The following is a 12568-nucleotide window of genomic DNA, read 5'->3' on the forward strand; positions in this document are numbered from 1 at the left end:
GACACAAACTATAATCTAACTTTTAATATAATAATTTTTATAATACTTTTATTGAAAAATCTTATCTTTATCTAATTCATAAACAAACAATTAAGAATCTCTAATTTTTCGCACACACGCCAACTACTTAAAATCATCATTTTAATCATATTGCTAAGGGTTTAATTCCATAATTTTCTATGATTACACCCTCTAATTCACAAAGTCTTTGCAATTATCATATATATTTTTTGTATTTATATTCCAACAACCATTGCAGAGTAGTGTTTTACAAGCAAACTCTTGTTTCTTTTCATGTTACTCATCCCTTATTGCAGCCATGTCTCATGATTGGAACTTAGTAACCATCAAAACCCCAACACGTGTATGGTAATGTTACATGTTAGGATTAAGACATTGTAAATCTCAAACCATTTAAAAAGAAAAGGGGCACTAAAGTTATTACAAATGCAACGTGTAACCTAAAGATTGAACCAATTTTTTGCCCAAAAAGTAACTAGAAAAGGAAAACAATGCTACTGACCGACCAATCACCATGTTTCAGCTTGTCATGTTTTTCAACTGAACAAATCCTACCTTATTTTCCCTTCTTCATTGAGTTCTAACAAGTAATCTTCAGACAAAATATGGTTTTAATTGCTTTATTATGCTTAAGGAGACAGTGAAAACTTATGTAAACCATGTTGAATTAATAATAAATTTATTATCTTAACGGGATGTTTGAGATTGATAAGTTTCCCGTCATTATTTTAACGATAATAATTATCGGTGTTATCAATTTAAACCTACTAAAGATATTATAAAAGAAAATAGTTAAATCACTATTTGAAACTTAAATTTGGTAACTACTCTTATATTGGAGTCTAAATTTTTTGGTCCAATTTAATCTCTAAGTTTGGTAATTATTCTCACATTGAGACTTAAACTAATCAATTGTTCTAACATTGGGGCCTGAACTTTTTTCTTATCCAAGGTAATCCTTAAACTTAATAATTGTTCCCAGATGAAACTTGAACTTTAAGATTTTTAAGGAAATATCGGGGATCAACTTGGATAAAAAAATTAGGCCCCAATGTGATTATAATTTTCGAACTCTAATTTAAAAAAAAAATTTAACAGAACGAAATTATGTCAAATTAAAATAAAAATTTAAATTCTAAATGATAATAACCTTTCTAACCTTAGAGAACCAATGATCCTCTAGCTTGAGGATTGTCTGATGTTAAGTTATCATGTTAGGTATCTAAGCACTTCGGCTTGTAATGTTCCTTGTATAACATTAGCCCAATCAATGTCATAAATAACTATGGGAAGAAGGAACCTAGAGAGATAATTTACAAGGATTTTAGGTTCCTTAATGGAAAATTTTCATGTGCGCTTTGAGTGCCCACACAAATATCTCATATTTACTAAAATTTTCAACGTTTTTATTAAAAATTTGGGTATTAGCATATACCAAAAATTTTAATTAAATATTAAAAATTTAACATTTTTATTAGAAATTTTGATATAGAATTATAGATATAATTAAAAATTTTGGTACAATTGTGGAGTATACTGCAAAACTGCTCTCCTCAGAGGCTTTGCCTCAATGTTTGATTTGCTGTCTTCTTCTTTTATTTGCAAGCTTCTTTAATGATGTGCAAGGTTGTTCAATATTTATTCTTTTTTCGAGTTAATATCGTTAATGAAAATTTTAACTTTATAATTAAGATTTAAATGCGGTCATATGTCTTAAAAAACTTAATTTATTTAAAAAAAAATTTGTACTTGAATCTTACTTTAAAGTTTAAATTGGTATTTAAAGTATTTTTTTTATTCAATTAAATACTTAAATTTAGTTTTAAGGTTCAATTTGGTACCTAAAATTTATTTTTTATCTAATTAGGTACCTAAACTTCTTTAACAAATTTAAATTTCCCAAATGGCAAAATAAAACATAGTATACCAAGGGGTTTGGGGATTATGAACCCACATCTTAGATGATACATTGATCTGAAGCTAATCCTCCCAGTTATCGAGATGAGGAAAGGTATATTGAAAATGTCTAAAGGTAGAATCCCATCAAGGAAACCACATAGGTGCAATCCCGAAGTAAGTGTTGGATACTTTTTTGGCCCAAAGAGCAAAAAGAGCACTGGTCGGCAATACCCCAACCACGACAAACCAGAAAGAGTTCCATAGGAAGAGCTTTGAGGCCACACAGAGGAAGAACTTCAGCTTAGGTGGTAGTTTGGCTTTCCAGATCACAATCCATATTTCACTATTAGGGTAAGGGAGGTATTGAATCCTTTTCAAGGTTAGAGAGTACACACTAGGTCACTAGCTAGAGTAAACGAGCCAGAACTAGAAGGTCCCCATCCTATAAAGTCTTCACCGGGGGCATGACTAATAGTAGGTTTACTGAGGAAAGTTTAAATGATCCATGGACCGTCCATCTATTTCTGACTTGGTCAAAAATCTAGGTGGCCTTCGAAAGAGGTAGCAGACCTCTAATTTAACAACCTAAAGCAATACTTAATAAAGATTAAGTTTCAACCAATAAGCTCTTCATTTTAATGGTTAAAATATATCATAGATCCTTCTACTATTCACAAATTTGGAATTTAGTTACTATACTTTTATTTTTAGAAATTTAGTTCCTCTACCTTTCATATTTCAAAATTCAGTCTAATTGTTAACATTGATAAATTTGTTGGTGTGACATTTTGAAATAAAAATACTCAGTTGTTATGTAACTAAAAAACGATATTTTAAAGAACATAAATTTTAAAAATAATATTAACAATATTAATTGTTAGAAATGAATTTTGAAATCTGAAAAGTAAATAGACTAAATTCCTAGAAATAAAAGGATATGGGTTAAATTCCAAATTTATAAAGAGTAGAAAAGCCTATGACATATTTTAACCTTATTAATTCAATTATCATCTATCTATAGTATTATTTAAACTTATAATTGAGTTTGTGTTATAAGTCTAATATTAGTTCAATTAAAAAAATTACCAAATGATCAAAATTTTAAAATAAAAGTCATTAAAAGGATTATATAGATAATTTAATTTGTTTTAAAAATAAAAAAAGCACTATAGTTTATTGCTTTATTGTAGAGATAGTGATACAGCATGAGAGGGGCAAGGAGGATATGGTGGTAATTACGGAGGCCGGTTCATCCAATTGGGGCGGAGAGTCGGAGATTACAAAGAGTGGAGGTGAAGAAAGTATGAAGGCTAAGTATTGGGAGTAAGTTGATAGAGTGTAAGCTTTGTATGCTTGAGAGTCGATCCTTTCTTCATCGTCTTTTGGGGGCATTTATAGGAAGGGTCTCACGTAGGGTGATGTTAATGTGTTCGACTTGCCATTAAGCAATCATTGCAGGATGCGTGAGGTAAATATCTTTAATGGGATAGTGATGTCTATGACTGGATAAATCCGGTCATTCATATTGATTTGGTGGTACGGAGCAATTGAACTCACATGGGTTTTGGTGACCAAAAAGATTATGTTATTATCAAAAGGCTAGGAGCCTAAAGGAACGGATGGTCGATCTCTTTGAATAACTACCTCCCACTTGTTTAGTTGGTTAAGACCGAAGGTAAAGCTTCTGGTGTTCCTTCCGTTGATAGCTAGTGAAGTTTGATCCCTCAAATGGCCTTTCACAAATTTAGTCCCTCAACCATTACAACTTTTCTCAATTGACCCCTACTCTTTTTTATTTTTCTTTAATTATTAAAAATTATAAAAAAATATATAGAAAAATTATAAAATTTTCCCAAACGTTCCAACAAAGTAAAGATAGAAAAAAAATTACTATTAATCACTACTATCATAGATTCTAACTTGTAATTCACATTTAGCGATAATAAGTATAATGTATGTTAAATAATCAATGAACTTAACCTCAACTTTCAAATAGATCATAAACTTTTGATTTAATCAAATAAAAGTAAAAGATTAAATCCGCATAAATCGATAAGGACAAGTAAATTTAACTAAACCACAATTTTACCATACATAGCCCATTGATAACTACCAAAGGCCCAGAATCAATTCAATTATGGCGGGAAATCCCATCATCCTCCGCCGTTATAGTCATCATCATCAATCGCCCGCCACTGTATCAGCCGTCTGATTGTCGGAAAACCATGGCGACGACGCCATCAATCACCGAACTCTTCGCTCAACTCGCTCTTCACCTCCAATTACCGATCAACGCACGCGAAAACGAAGAGGAAACTCTCAATCTCTCGATTTCGAAGCTAAACCAATCTCTCAACCTCGATGAAAACCCTAATTCTGAGCTTAGGGTTTTGGATACCGCTCTATCTCTTATGTGTTTCAAGTCGCCCCAGGTGAATTCATATACAAATTTGTAATTTTTAGGGTTTCTAATAGGAGGTTACCCAATTGCCTAAATTTTATGATTTCGCTTAGGTTATTGATTCGCTGATCGAGTATTTAGTGAAGACGATCATCAGCGTTTTGTCATCTTCGGTTACTTTCAAGGTTTCGCGGCTTCAAAATGAAGAGTTTTTGCTTATGGATAGCTCAAATTTGGGTCTACATTGCGTGGAATTGGTTGAAATGTTTAACAACATTCACGCAAAGATACAAGGAAAAGGTCAATTTTTTTATGCTTCATTGTTAGTACTAGTTTGAAATTTATTTGAATTATACTAAATAAAGTAGTGGAGGATTAAGAAGATTGATCTTGGAGAGCGGAACCTCCTTTTTTATTTTTTGAAATAATATGCTTTTGGTTATTTGTTCTTTAGATTTGGGATTGAAATATTTTGCCTTGTTTATTCTATGATTTTGGTGGATCTCATTACCTGTCACATAATATGATCTTTGTTTTGCAGGGTTATTTTCTCATTTGCTGTTACGAGCTGTTTTAAGGGTCGCGGTTTTGGCATCTTGCTATCTGTCTTCATCCCCGCATAAACCTATTCTTGTAGAATCAATTGAAGGAAGAAGTGCTGCTGTTTCCAAGTTGCATTGTCATTTACCTGCTGAACTGTCCCTCGAAAACGAGGAACTACCATTGAGGTTCGTTGTGAACAAAAATTGCTACTACACTATACAGAAGTTAACCAACTTTAGTTCTTGGTTAACTGTTGATAAACTTAGCATAAGGGGAAAACGGGAAGAGTGAGAAGTATATTGAAGCTTGATTTACATATTTTAATAGACTTTTTACTACTATTTACCACTTTACACATAAGTGCTCAAATGTTTTGTTTTAGTCGAGTTATGTAAGTTATTTTTCTTAAGATTTATGTTTTATTCTTTGAGCAGGTTGTTCTTCTGGTATCTGGACCCCCTAACTCTAAAGCAAGCTGTTTCAAAGATATTACAAGATACCAGAGAAAGGCCTTTCCTTTGTTTGAGTGAGGAATTTCACCAGAGAATGGATTGGCGTGCCATCATAATATGCTTGGCACTTTCTCCTGTTATGTTTATCGAGACCAGAGCTCTATTGCATAACTGGTTTCTTAGAACGTAAGTTCCCGTCTCACATATATTTCAGTTTCTTGTGACTATTGTTTTAATATCTTTGTTGGATGCACTAATTATTTTCAGAATGTGTTTTCCAATTGGTTCCACATTACTTATAGCATAAATAATTTCCAACAACCTGATTTCTCTCATTTTCTGCAAGTACTTATTTGTCTCTTAGGTGTATAGAAGCAGCTTTGAATTGTCTCTTCTTTCATGTATATGTTATGCACTTTTTCTTTTCACCACTGTGATGGTCATTGTGATTGATTCATAATATGTTGAGATATTGTAATGGAAGCATGTTATGGCAAACTCCAAGGGACTTAAAGTTGTTTACAGTTTGCTGATTCTATTGACAATATATTTTGACTAATAGATGCATGTAAGATGTGTTATATCATTAATTGTATTTGTTTTCATCTAGTGTAACTTAATTAACAAGCATTTCCTCATTATTAATTTAGTTTTAACACAGGGGTCTGGCTTTTGTACTAGATCTTCTGGCTGGACTAGTGGTAGCAATTTTGGATGTAATTTCCAGACCAACATGGTGGGGCTTATCTGTGGAAATGGGATCTAAGCTACCATTTTCTAATGCATATTTCCCAAATAAGAACCATTTATTGAGGATTTTAGTTGGAGCCTTCTCTGTTGAAAACTTTATACATCTAGTGCATGCCACCAGTGAACTAGTATCTCTTGGTGGGGAACAACTGTGTCCAGCTATCAAGTCGACAGCAGTGGCAGTTCAGAGCATAGATCACAGATCTCTCTGGTAAACTCCAGTACAAAGTGGTTAGCCCTCACCCCCACCGTATTCTTTACTCGAAAAATTTAAGATGAAATCTTTTCCTTGCAGGGCTTTGGCAATAGACTTTCCTGATTGGTTCTATTTTGCTTCTGTTTTACTCTTCTCTGAGAAAACTCCCCAGAAGAATTTTCAAGCTAAATGCTCATTATCACCCAAAGTTGGAGAAGTACATGATAAGGAATCATTGTCTACGTTTGCTGCAAGGTATATTGCCTGGATTCTGAGTCCCACTAGTAAAACTAATCAGGATTTTTTAGTTGATTTTTTGACTAAAATATCTCTGTCTTGGGGTCTGAAACAATTCGACTTAACTATGCACAACAAAGAAGGAGCTACAAGCAAGAAGAAACTTAAGAAACCAAAAGTTCATAACAAGATGGAGGATTATGCTCAGGCAAAAGAGTATGATTGTCAAATGATTGGGATCTGGCTCAATGAAACTGAAAAAATGTACCTTGAGTATGGTAGTAATACAACCATCAATGGTTCTGCATCTGCTGATTCAAATGCATTCTGTGTTCTTAACCTGCAGCAAAATGTTCTTTTAAGGAGAATCCTATTAGGCGTATTGATTGGTTGCCCCAGTTGTATCACTGAGAATGGATGTGGACTTCTGCTGCACTATGCTGCAACAGGGAAAATACTTCAGCCAAGGGAAACTATGCACGCCGGACTAAGACATATAAAACATAAGTCTGAAAGGGAGGACTTAACTACCTGGATTGACAAATGTAGTGAAAAAGATGTTTTAGCAGGTGCCTGTCTTGTTTTTGGCTTGACAGATGCTCTTGATAGTATATCTGCTTCATTTTTCGAGACTGAAGAGAGTGGGATAGATTTTATTTACCAGGTGAAAGTAAAGGCTGGGAAGTATTTAATGAAGTGCATCAATAGACTATGCCAGCTTAACAATGAAAAAGGAGTTTCGACGTTAAGGGACGTACATAATAGATTGGAGCGATGGAGGCATCAAGGGCGGGAAATATTACTAGTTCAGACAGATGTAGATGATATCATCAATTACTTGAATCAGAAAATCGTCAAGTCAAGTAAATAGATCAAAGAGACACTAACATCTTCTGTCAAAGGATTCATCATGCAAAATGCTATTGAAATGCTTGGATTTATTACTTTTCCATTTACTATTACAAGGAGAAGCAATGAAATTGCTTGCCGCTAAAGACTTTACAAGCATAACTTGATTCCAGCAAAAGCTAGAGGAATCCTGGGTATTAGAAAGTGATCCTAAGTATGCTTTATAAAGCTGTGTCAGACAAATAATAGCTTCTCTATGTACATAAAGCTTTCTTTTCCGACCATTTCACAACCAATATTTGTTGTTGGCCGAACAGAGTATGCTGTACTTCACTTGATTCACACTTTATTGCCTTCTATCATATTCAAATCAATATCTTCTTTGCAGTAACGGAATGTGTAAAGCTTGAATTACCTTTGAAACTCACAAGGAGACTGAGTATATATGTACTGAATATGAACTAACTGAACTTCATTATCACAAATCTATCTCTTTAGACATCAATTGCAGGCAGCTTCAACTGAGAGCTTCTTCATGCGGTTGCAGTTCTTTTAACCAAAGCAATCCTAGATGGATCACCACCCCATTCTTCAAACACAACCAAAAGGTTTCCACTTGGCTTCACCCATGAACGTGGAACATGGTACCTGTAAGTATAAACTCTACCATGAATACTTTTGAATCGGCTAAATGAATCTAACATAAACTGAATATAGTTTCTCACCATCTTTGAGAAGGCTCTCCACAGTTAGTTCTACATTTCTTGTCAGTATAAGTTCCGGCATAATCACAAGCACCGCAACTACCTCGAGCTATATATCCAGGCCAGTGGCGTCCTATGCTCTGGCCATTTATCCATACTTGCCCTTTTCCCATGCTACTCATATCTAAAGCTAACGGTTCATTGCCTCTCGGTGCGTTAAAAGTTGTCTGTAAAACAACAGATGTTAAATATTTATATCTGATTTGATCTTTTCTGTCAAACATGGTATCTATTGAATCAAACATGGAAAGTGGAAACTTCCTAACCTTGTACCAAGTCATAGGTTGTTTCTTCACCAATTGTGATCCTTGAACCCATTCAACTGAAGAGCTTCCAGTAACAGTGTGAAGGTTTAAGGCTTCCCCTTTTAGACCAATCTGAAAACATCATGCCGACATTGTCTATTAGTATATCGACATGCTTGTAACTGCAACAACTCAAAACTCCTTTTGAAATGCTTTAACAAGCATTCAAAAAGTTCCAGTCTGGTAGAGCAGTAATCAGAACAAACCTTGTAAGACCAGTTTTGCTTGGATATGTCTCTTGTCCCTTCATTGAGACCCTTCAATGTAACCGGACCTAGAACGCCGGCATTCCATGTCTCAAAATGAGTGCCAACATTCTGAAACATATGAAATTCAACAATATATCATTGAAAATGAAAAAAAATCAAAGTCAACATTAGAAAACTGACTGAACTAACCGGGAGCCCAACTGCAACACTTAATAAAGAAATCCTGTTAATCCCAGCTCTTAGCTTGACATTGTTGCTGAATGTTAGTTTTGGATTGTCTAATCCGCCATACACGGTACCTGAAAACAAGAATATCAGTTCCAAGTTTTTGCTTATATTTAGGGTTTAAAGTTTAGGGTTGAGGGTAATGAATGAAGAGTGCCCGAGTTTCAGGTTTACCCGATAGTTGACCATTGGTGAAAACATGCAAAGCATGGCCTGCTGACCAAACAGTGAGAATAGGACCTTGCCTACCCTTCAAGAACCCTTCATTAGGGTCGATTTTTACACTGGTTGGACAAGAAAATGAAAGGAAATGGTGTTAAGGAAATCGAATACGATTTCAAAGGTATTGTAATACGCATTTGGGTAGGCTTACTCACTCTGTCATGTACCACAAATAATCTGAAGCATCTCTGGTGAGATATATTTGTTCCCAGAGACCATTATGTACAGTTGCTTCTCGATCATCAGCAGTGGGGCTTTGTTCAGTGTATGATTGCCAAGAAAATGCACTGTTTACAGGCACCATTGCCTTCTTTGAGCTGTGAGCACCAATCTGTGCAACAATTGCATTCAAATGTTAAATTTTACATTAAAGAGCTATTGAATTTCATGCAAAAATATCTTTTCCTTACCTTGGCTGTGTTAAAAACAGCAGTTTTACAGTCCGGGAGGATGCTGATGGACCAACGAGGTAAGTCATATTGACCATTTCCGAACTTTACTTTTACGGAATATCTCGTGTCATAGTTTGCTAGGAATGCAGCACATGCACCGGACTTAGACTTGAATACATGAGCCTAGGAAGAAAAACAGTCATCAATTAGGAGAAATTTCTAATGCCAGAACCGAAACAACGGGGAGGTGAGTTCTCAGGGAAAAAACTAACCTCTTGTTTACTTCCAAGAGATGTCACTGTAGGATACGCAGAAACTAAAGCTGCTTCACTTGATTTGATTGCTTTATGCAAATCTCTTAGATGTCCCCATTTTGGTTCCCTTGTAAGCCCTGGTTTAAGATGGAAACAACCATTCATGAAACTGCACGGTATGGAACGGTACAGCACAGTGCTCTCTGATTAAGTAAGTTTGAATCTTTAATGCATATATCGACATACCATATTCATCAATAGGAGCATCATAATCATAGCTAGTTGCAATGAAGGGACCACCGGCTGTCCGGCCAAAGTTGGTTCCACCGTGGTACTGAACCAAAAAAAGGGTTGAAAAAATGTTAAAAACAAAACCCAGTGACCTCAAGTAAAAACACAAAAGAGACCAGAGCTTAATATACCATGTAATAATTAACAAATGAACCACCATTCTGTATGAACCTTGCAACTGAAAATGCTATGTCTTCTGCCGGTCTTGTCGGAACCGCACCACCAAACTCCGTAAACCTAGAACCGAAACCGGATTAGCATAACAAAAAATCATATTGGCAGTATAAGTAAAAATTGTGTTTGACATACCAGCCTGTCCAGTTTTCAGTCCACATCTTCGGTTTATATTTTGCATTGGGTGTAAAGTTCTCACAGTAGAATCCATTGCAGGTGTTTATCTGTGACAGTACAAAGATATATATAAATATATTATTAGAAAAGACAAAAGCACTAAGAAATAGATGTGGGACTCAAAACAACATTGTTCAAAACCCCACCAAGAAAAGAGGATACAATAATTCAAAAGGGTATACTAACAAAAGCAAAAGCATTAAGAAACTTATGGCATTGAAAAACTTACCACAGGGTCAGGTGCATCGTCTTGCTTACACATAATCCACGGGACACCGGTCCGGAGTCCGACTGCCATTTGTGCAGCCCATTTGGTGTAAGATTTGCCGGGAGCACCGATTTCCCATTCGACTGGACCAAACTCATTCTCAATCTATAATATGATAAAATTCATTAAAAAAATGAAAATAAAGGTTTAGATTGAGTATCAAGATAAAAATAAAATGGGTTTTCTTTTTTAAAACCTGAGCCATAATTATTGGACCTCCCTGAGTCTGAAACAGCTTCTCTGCTTTCATCATGTTGACTATCTTCGCTGTGAATTTTTGCATTGCAGCCTATACATTATAGTCAACATCAAGTTTGATTAATAAAATCATTAAATAAAAAGAACAAAAGGGTATTTAAATAAAATCAAGATTTTAAAAATTTTCAACCTTGAAAGGTCCATTATCTGTCCTGAAAGCAATACCAGGAACATATTTGAGCCAAACAGGGAATCCCCTGAATCATTTAAAAAAAAGAGTGTATCAGTGTCAATAACAGGATTTGAAACCGTGCCATTTAAGTATCAAACAAAAACTCGAACCATTATGATTGGTAAAAATAGTAATAATTACCCAAAGTTCCATTCAGCACAAACATAGGGACCAATTCTGAGATTAACATAAAGACCAGCTTGTTGGACCAGCTTAACAAATCTAACCAGATCATATCTATCCTCAAAATAATACTGCAAAAAAAGTAAAAGAAAAAATTAAAAATTTTAATATAGAAAGAAAAAAAAAGAAGTTATGAACTTTATGAATCTGAATGAAAGTGCATTACTTTTCCAGGGGAAGGCTCATGTCCATTCCAGAAAACATATGTTTGTATAACATCTAACCCTCCTTCTTTAGCCTTTGCTATAAGATCAGGCCACATCTGCATATGCAACAAAAAATGGCAAATTAAACAGTCCGTTTAAGGGGTCTGGTCCGACTCAACTCGAGACTTAATGAAAACCCAATGTAGAGAAGCTGTTAAAATGTATATATCCAAACATGAATTGTAAAATATATATGAAAAATATAAAAAAGAAAAAGTGTATATATATACCTCAGGGTTTTTCTGGGGTGTATATATATACCAGACATGAAAACAGTCCGTTATAGGAGTTTGGTCCGGCTCAACTAAAGGTTTAATGAAAACCCAATGTGAAGGGGTGTTAAAGTGTATATACCCCGATCACCGACCGTAAATGGACATCGAAAAATATTTTTTTTTTAAAAAGTGAGCATATATATACCTCAGGCGTGCTTCTGGGGTAATGAATAGAACCAGAAAGGAGAATCCTTCTTCTGCCATTAATGATGATAGCTTTGCTATCGTAAGAAACAGTGGCTGAAACCAAGGAAAAAACCCAAGAGGAAAACAATAGCCATAACATGAACAACATGTTGGCTCTTGTTGTTGTTGATGATAACATGTTGTGTTTGGCCCACATTATTAAACAAACAAATCACTTTGAAGAAATCAATGAGCTTTTTTTTTTGCTTCTTTGCTTTTATGAATTTTACATAAATGGGGAAAGGAGGCAGAGTGTTAAAAAAGAGTTTTTGGTTTATGAATGAATGACAAAGCGAAGCTGTGCCTCTGCAACTGCTTTTTATAAGTGAGTTTGAAGGATTATAAAAAAGAAAGTGAGCCCACATTTTTGCCTTTTGTGGGGGGAAGGAAACTCTTTCACCCTCTCGCTCATACGAAAACTTAACATCCATTTCTGGTTGAACTATGTTCTTAGTCCCTGTACTTCTATAAGTTTGACATTTAGTCCTTTTTCAATTTAAGAATCCTGATCCAATCATTATTGTCATTAGTAGTTTTGACTAAAATTTATCAATTTAACATGTTTATTTTCCGTTAATCATATATCACACCAGGTAAGAACAACTTAATCTTTATTGAAAATATTTACGATTTTAATGATTAGAGAATTCAAATCATTT

The 12568-nt window shown here is 34.6% G+C and overlaps 2 protein-coding genes across 3 annotated transcripts; one reads left to right on the top strand and one right to left on the bottom strand.

Moving 5' to 3' along the window:
* The first annotated feature begins 3961 nt into the window (after positions 1 to 3961).
* On the top strand, positions 3962 to 7370 carry LOC105791993 (uncharacterized). Of its 2 annotated transcripts, XM_052633293.1 has the most exons (7): positions 3962 to 4352; positions 4435 to 4621; positions 4863 to 5049; positions 5299 to 5502; positions 5978 to 6277; positions 6362 to 6517; positions 6643 to 6804. In XM_052633293.1, the coding sequence occupies exons 1-7, from the start codon at positions 4146 to 4148 to the stop codon at positions 6665 to 6667; spliced, it is 1266 nt and encodes a 421-aa protein (XP_052489253.1). In that variant the 5' UTR covers positions 3962 to 4145; the 3' UTR covers positions 6668 to 6804. The 2 variants fall into 2 exon arrangements, with proteins under 2 accessions (XP_052489253.1, XP_012475829.1); XM_012620375.2 differs by having other exon boundaries at positions 3968 to 4352; positions 6362 to 7370.
* A 40-nt stretch (positions 7371 to 7410) lies between these two features.
* LOC105791918 (beta-galactosidase) lies at positions 7411 to 12201 on the bottom strand. The gene is made up of 18 exons (XM_012620260.2): positions 11869 to 12201; positions 11409 to 11504; positions 11201 to 11313; positions 11018 to 11084; positions 10826 to 10918; positions 10591 to 10734; positions 10320 to 10408; positions 10142 to 10247; positions 9966 to 10053; positions 9738 to 9856; positions 9484 to 9648; positions 9229 to 9404; positions 9026 to 9135; positions 8816 to 8925; positions 8624 to 8734; positions 8379 to 8489; positions 8074 to 8279; positions 7411 to 7996 (listed from the first exon to the last, which is right to left on the bottom strand). The coding sequence occupies exons 1-18, from the start codon at positions 12064 to 12066 to the stop codon at positions 7882 to 7884; spliced, it is 2217 nt and encodes a 738-aa protein (XP_012475714.2). The 5' UTR covers positions 12067 to 12201; the 3' UTR covers positions 7411 to 7881.
* Between the last annotated feature and the right edge of the window lie 367 nt (positions 12202 to 12568).

This window comes from Gossypium raimondii, chromosome 7 (assembly GCF_025698545.1).
Source record: "Gossypium raimondii isolate GPD5lz chromosome 7, ASM2569854v1, whole genome shotgun sequence".
Taxonomy (NCBI): Eukaryota; Viridiplantae; Streptophyta; class Magnoliopsida; order Malvales; family Malvaceae; genus Gossypium; species Gossypium raimondii.

Coding starts and splice junctions, on each gene's coding strand:
- LOC105791993 (XM_012620375.2), top strand. CDS start 4,146: ATGGCGACGACGCCATCAATCACCGAACTCTTCGCTCAACTCGCTCTT. Junction 4,353..4,434: donor TGTGTTTCAAGTCGCCCCAG/GTGAATTCATAT, acceptor GATTTCGCTTAG/GTTATTGATTCGCTGATCGA. Junction 6,278..6,361: donor ATAGATCACAGATCTCTCTG/GTAAACTCCAGT, acceptor TTTTCCTTGCAG/GGCTTTGGCAATAGACTTTC.
- LOC105791918 (XM_012620260.2), bottom strand. CDS start 12,066: ATGTGGGCCAAACACAACATGTTATCATCAACAACAACAAGAGCCAAC. Junction 10,919..11,017: donor CAGATAATGGACCTTTCAAG/GTTGAAAATTTT, acceptor TATAATGTATAG/GCTGCAATGCAAAAATTCAC. Junction 8,490..8,623: donor AGCAAAACTGGTCTTACAAG/GTTTGTTCTGAT, acceptor TGATGTTTTCAG/ATTGGTCTAAAAGGGGAAGC.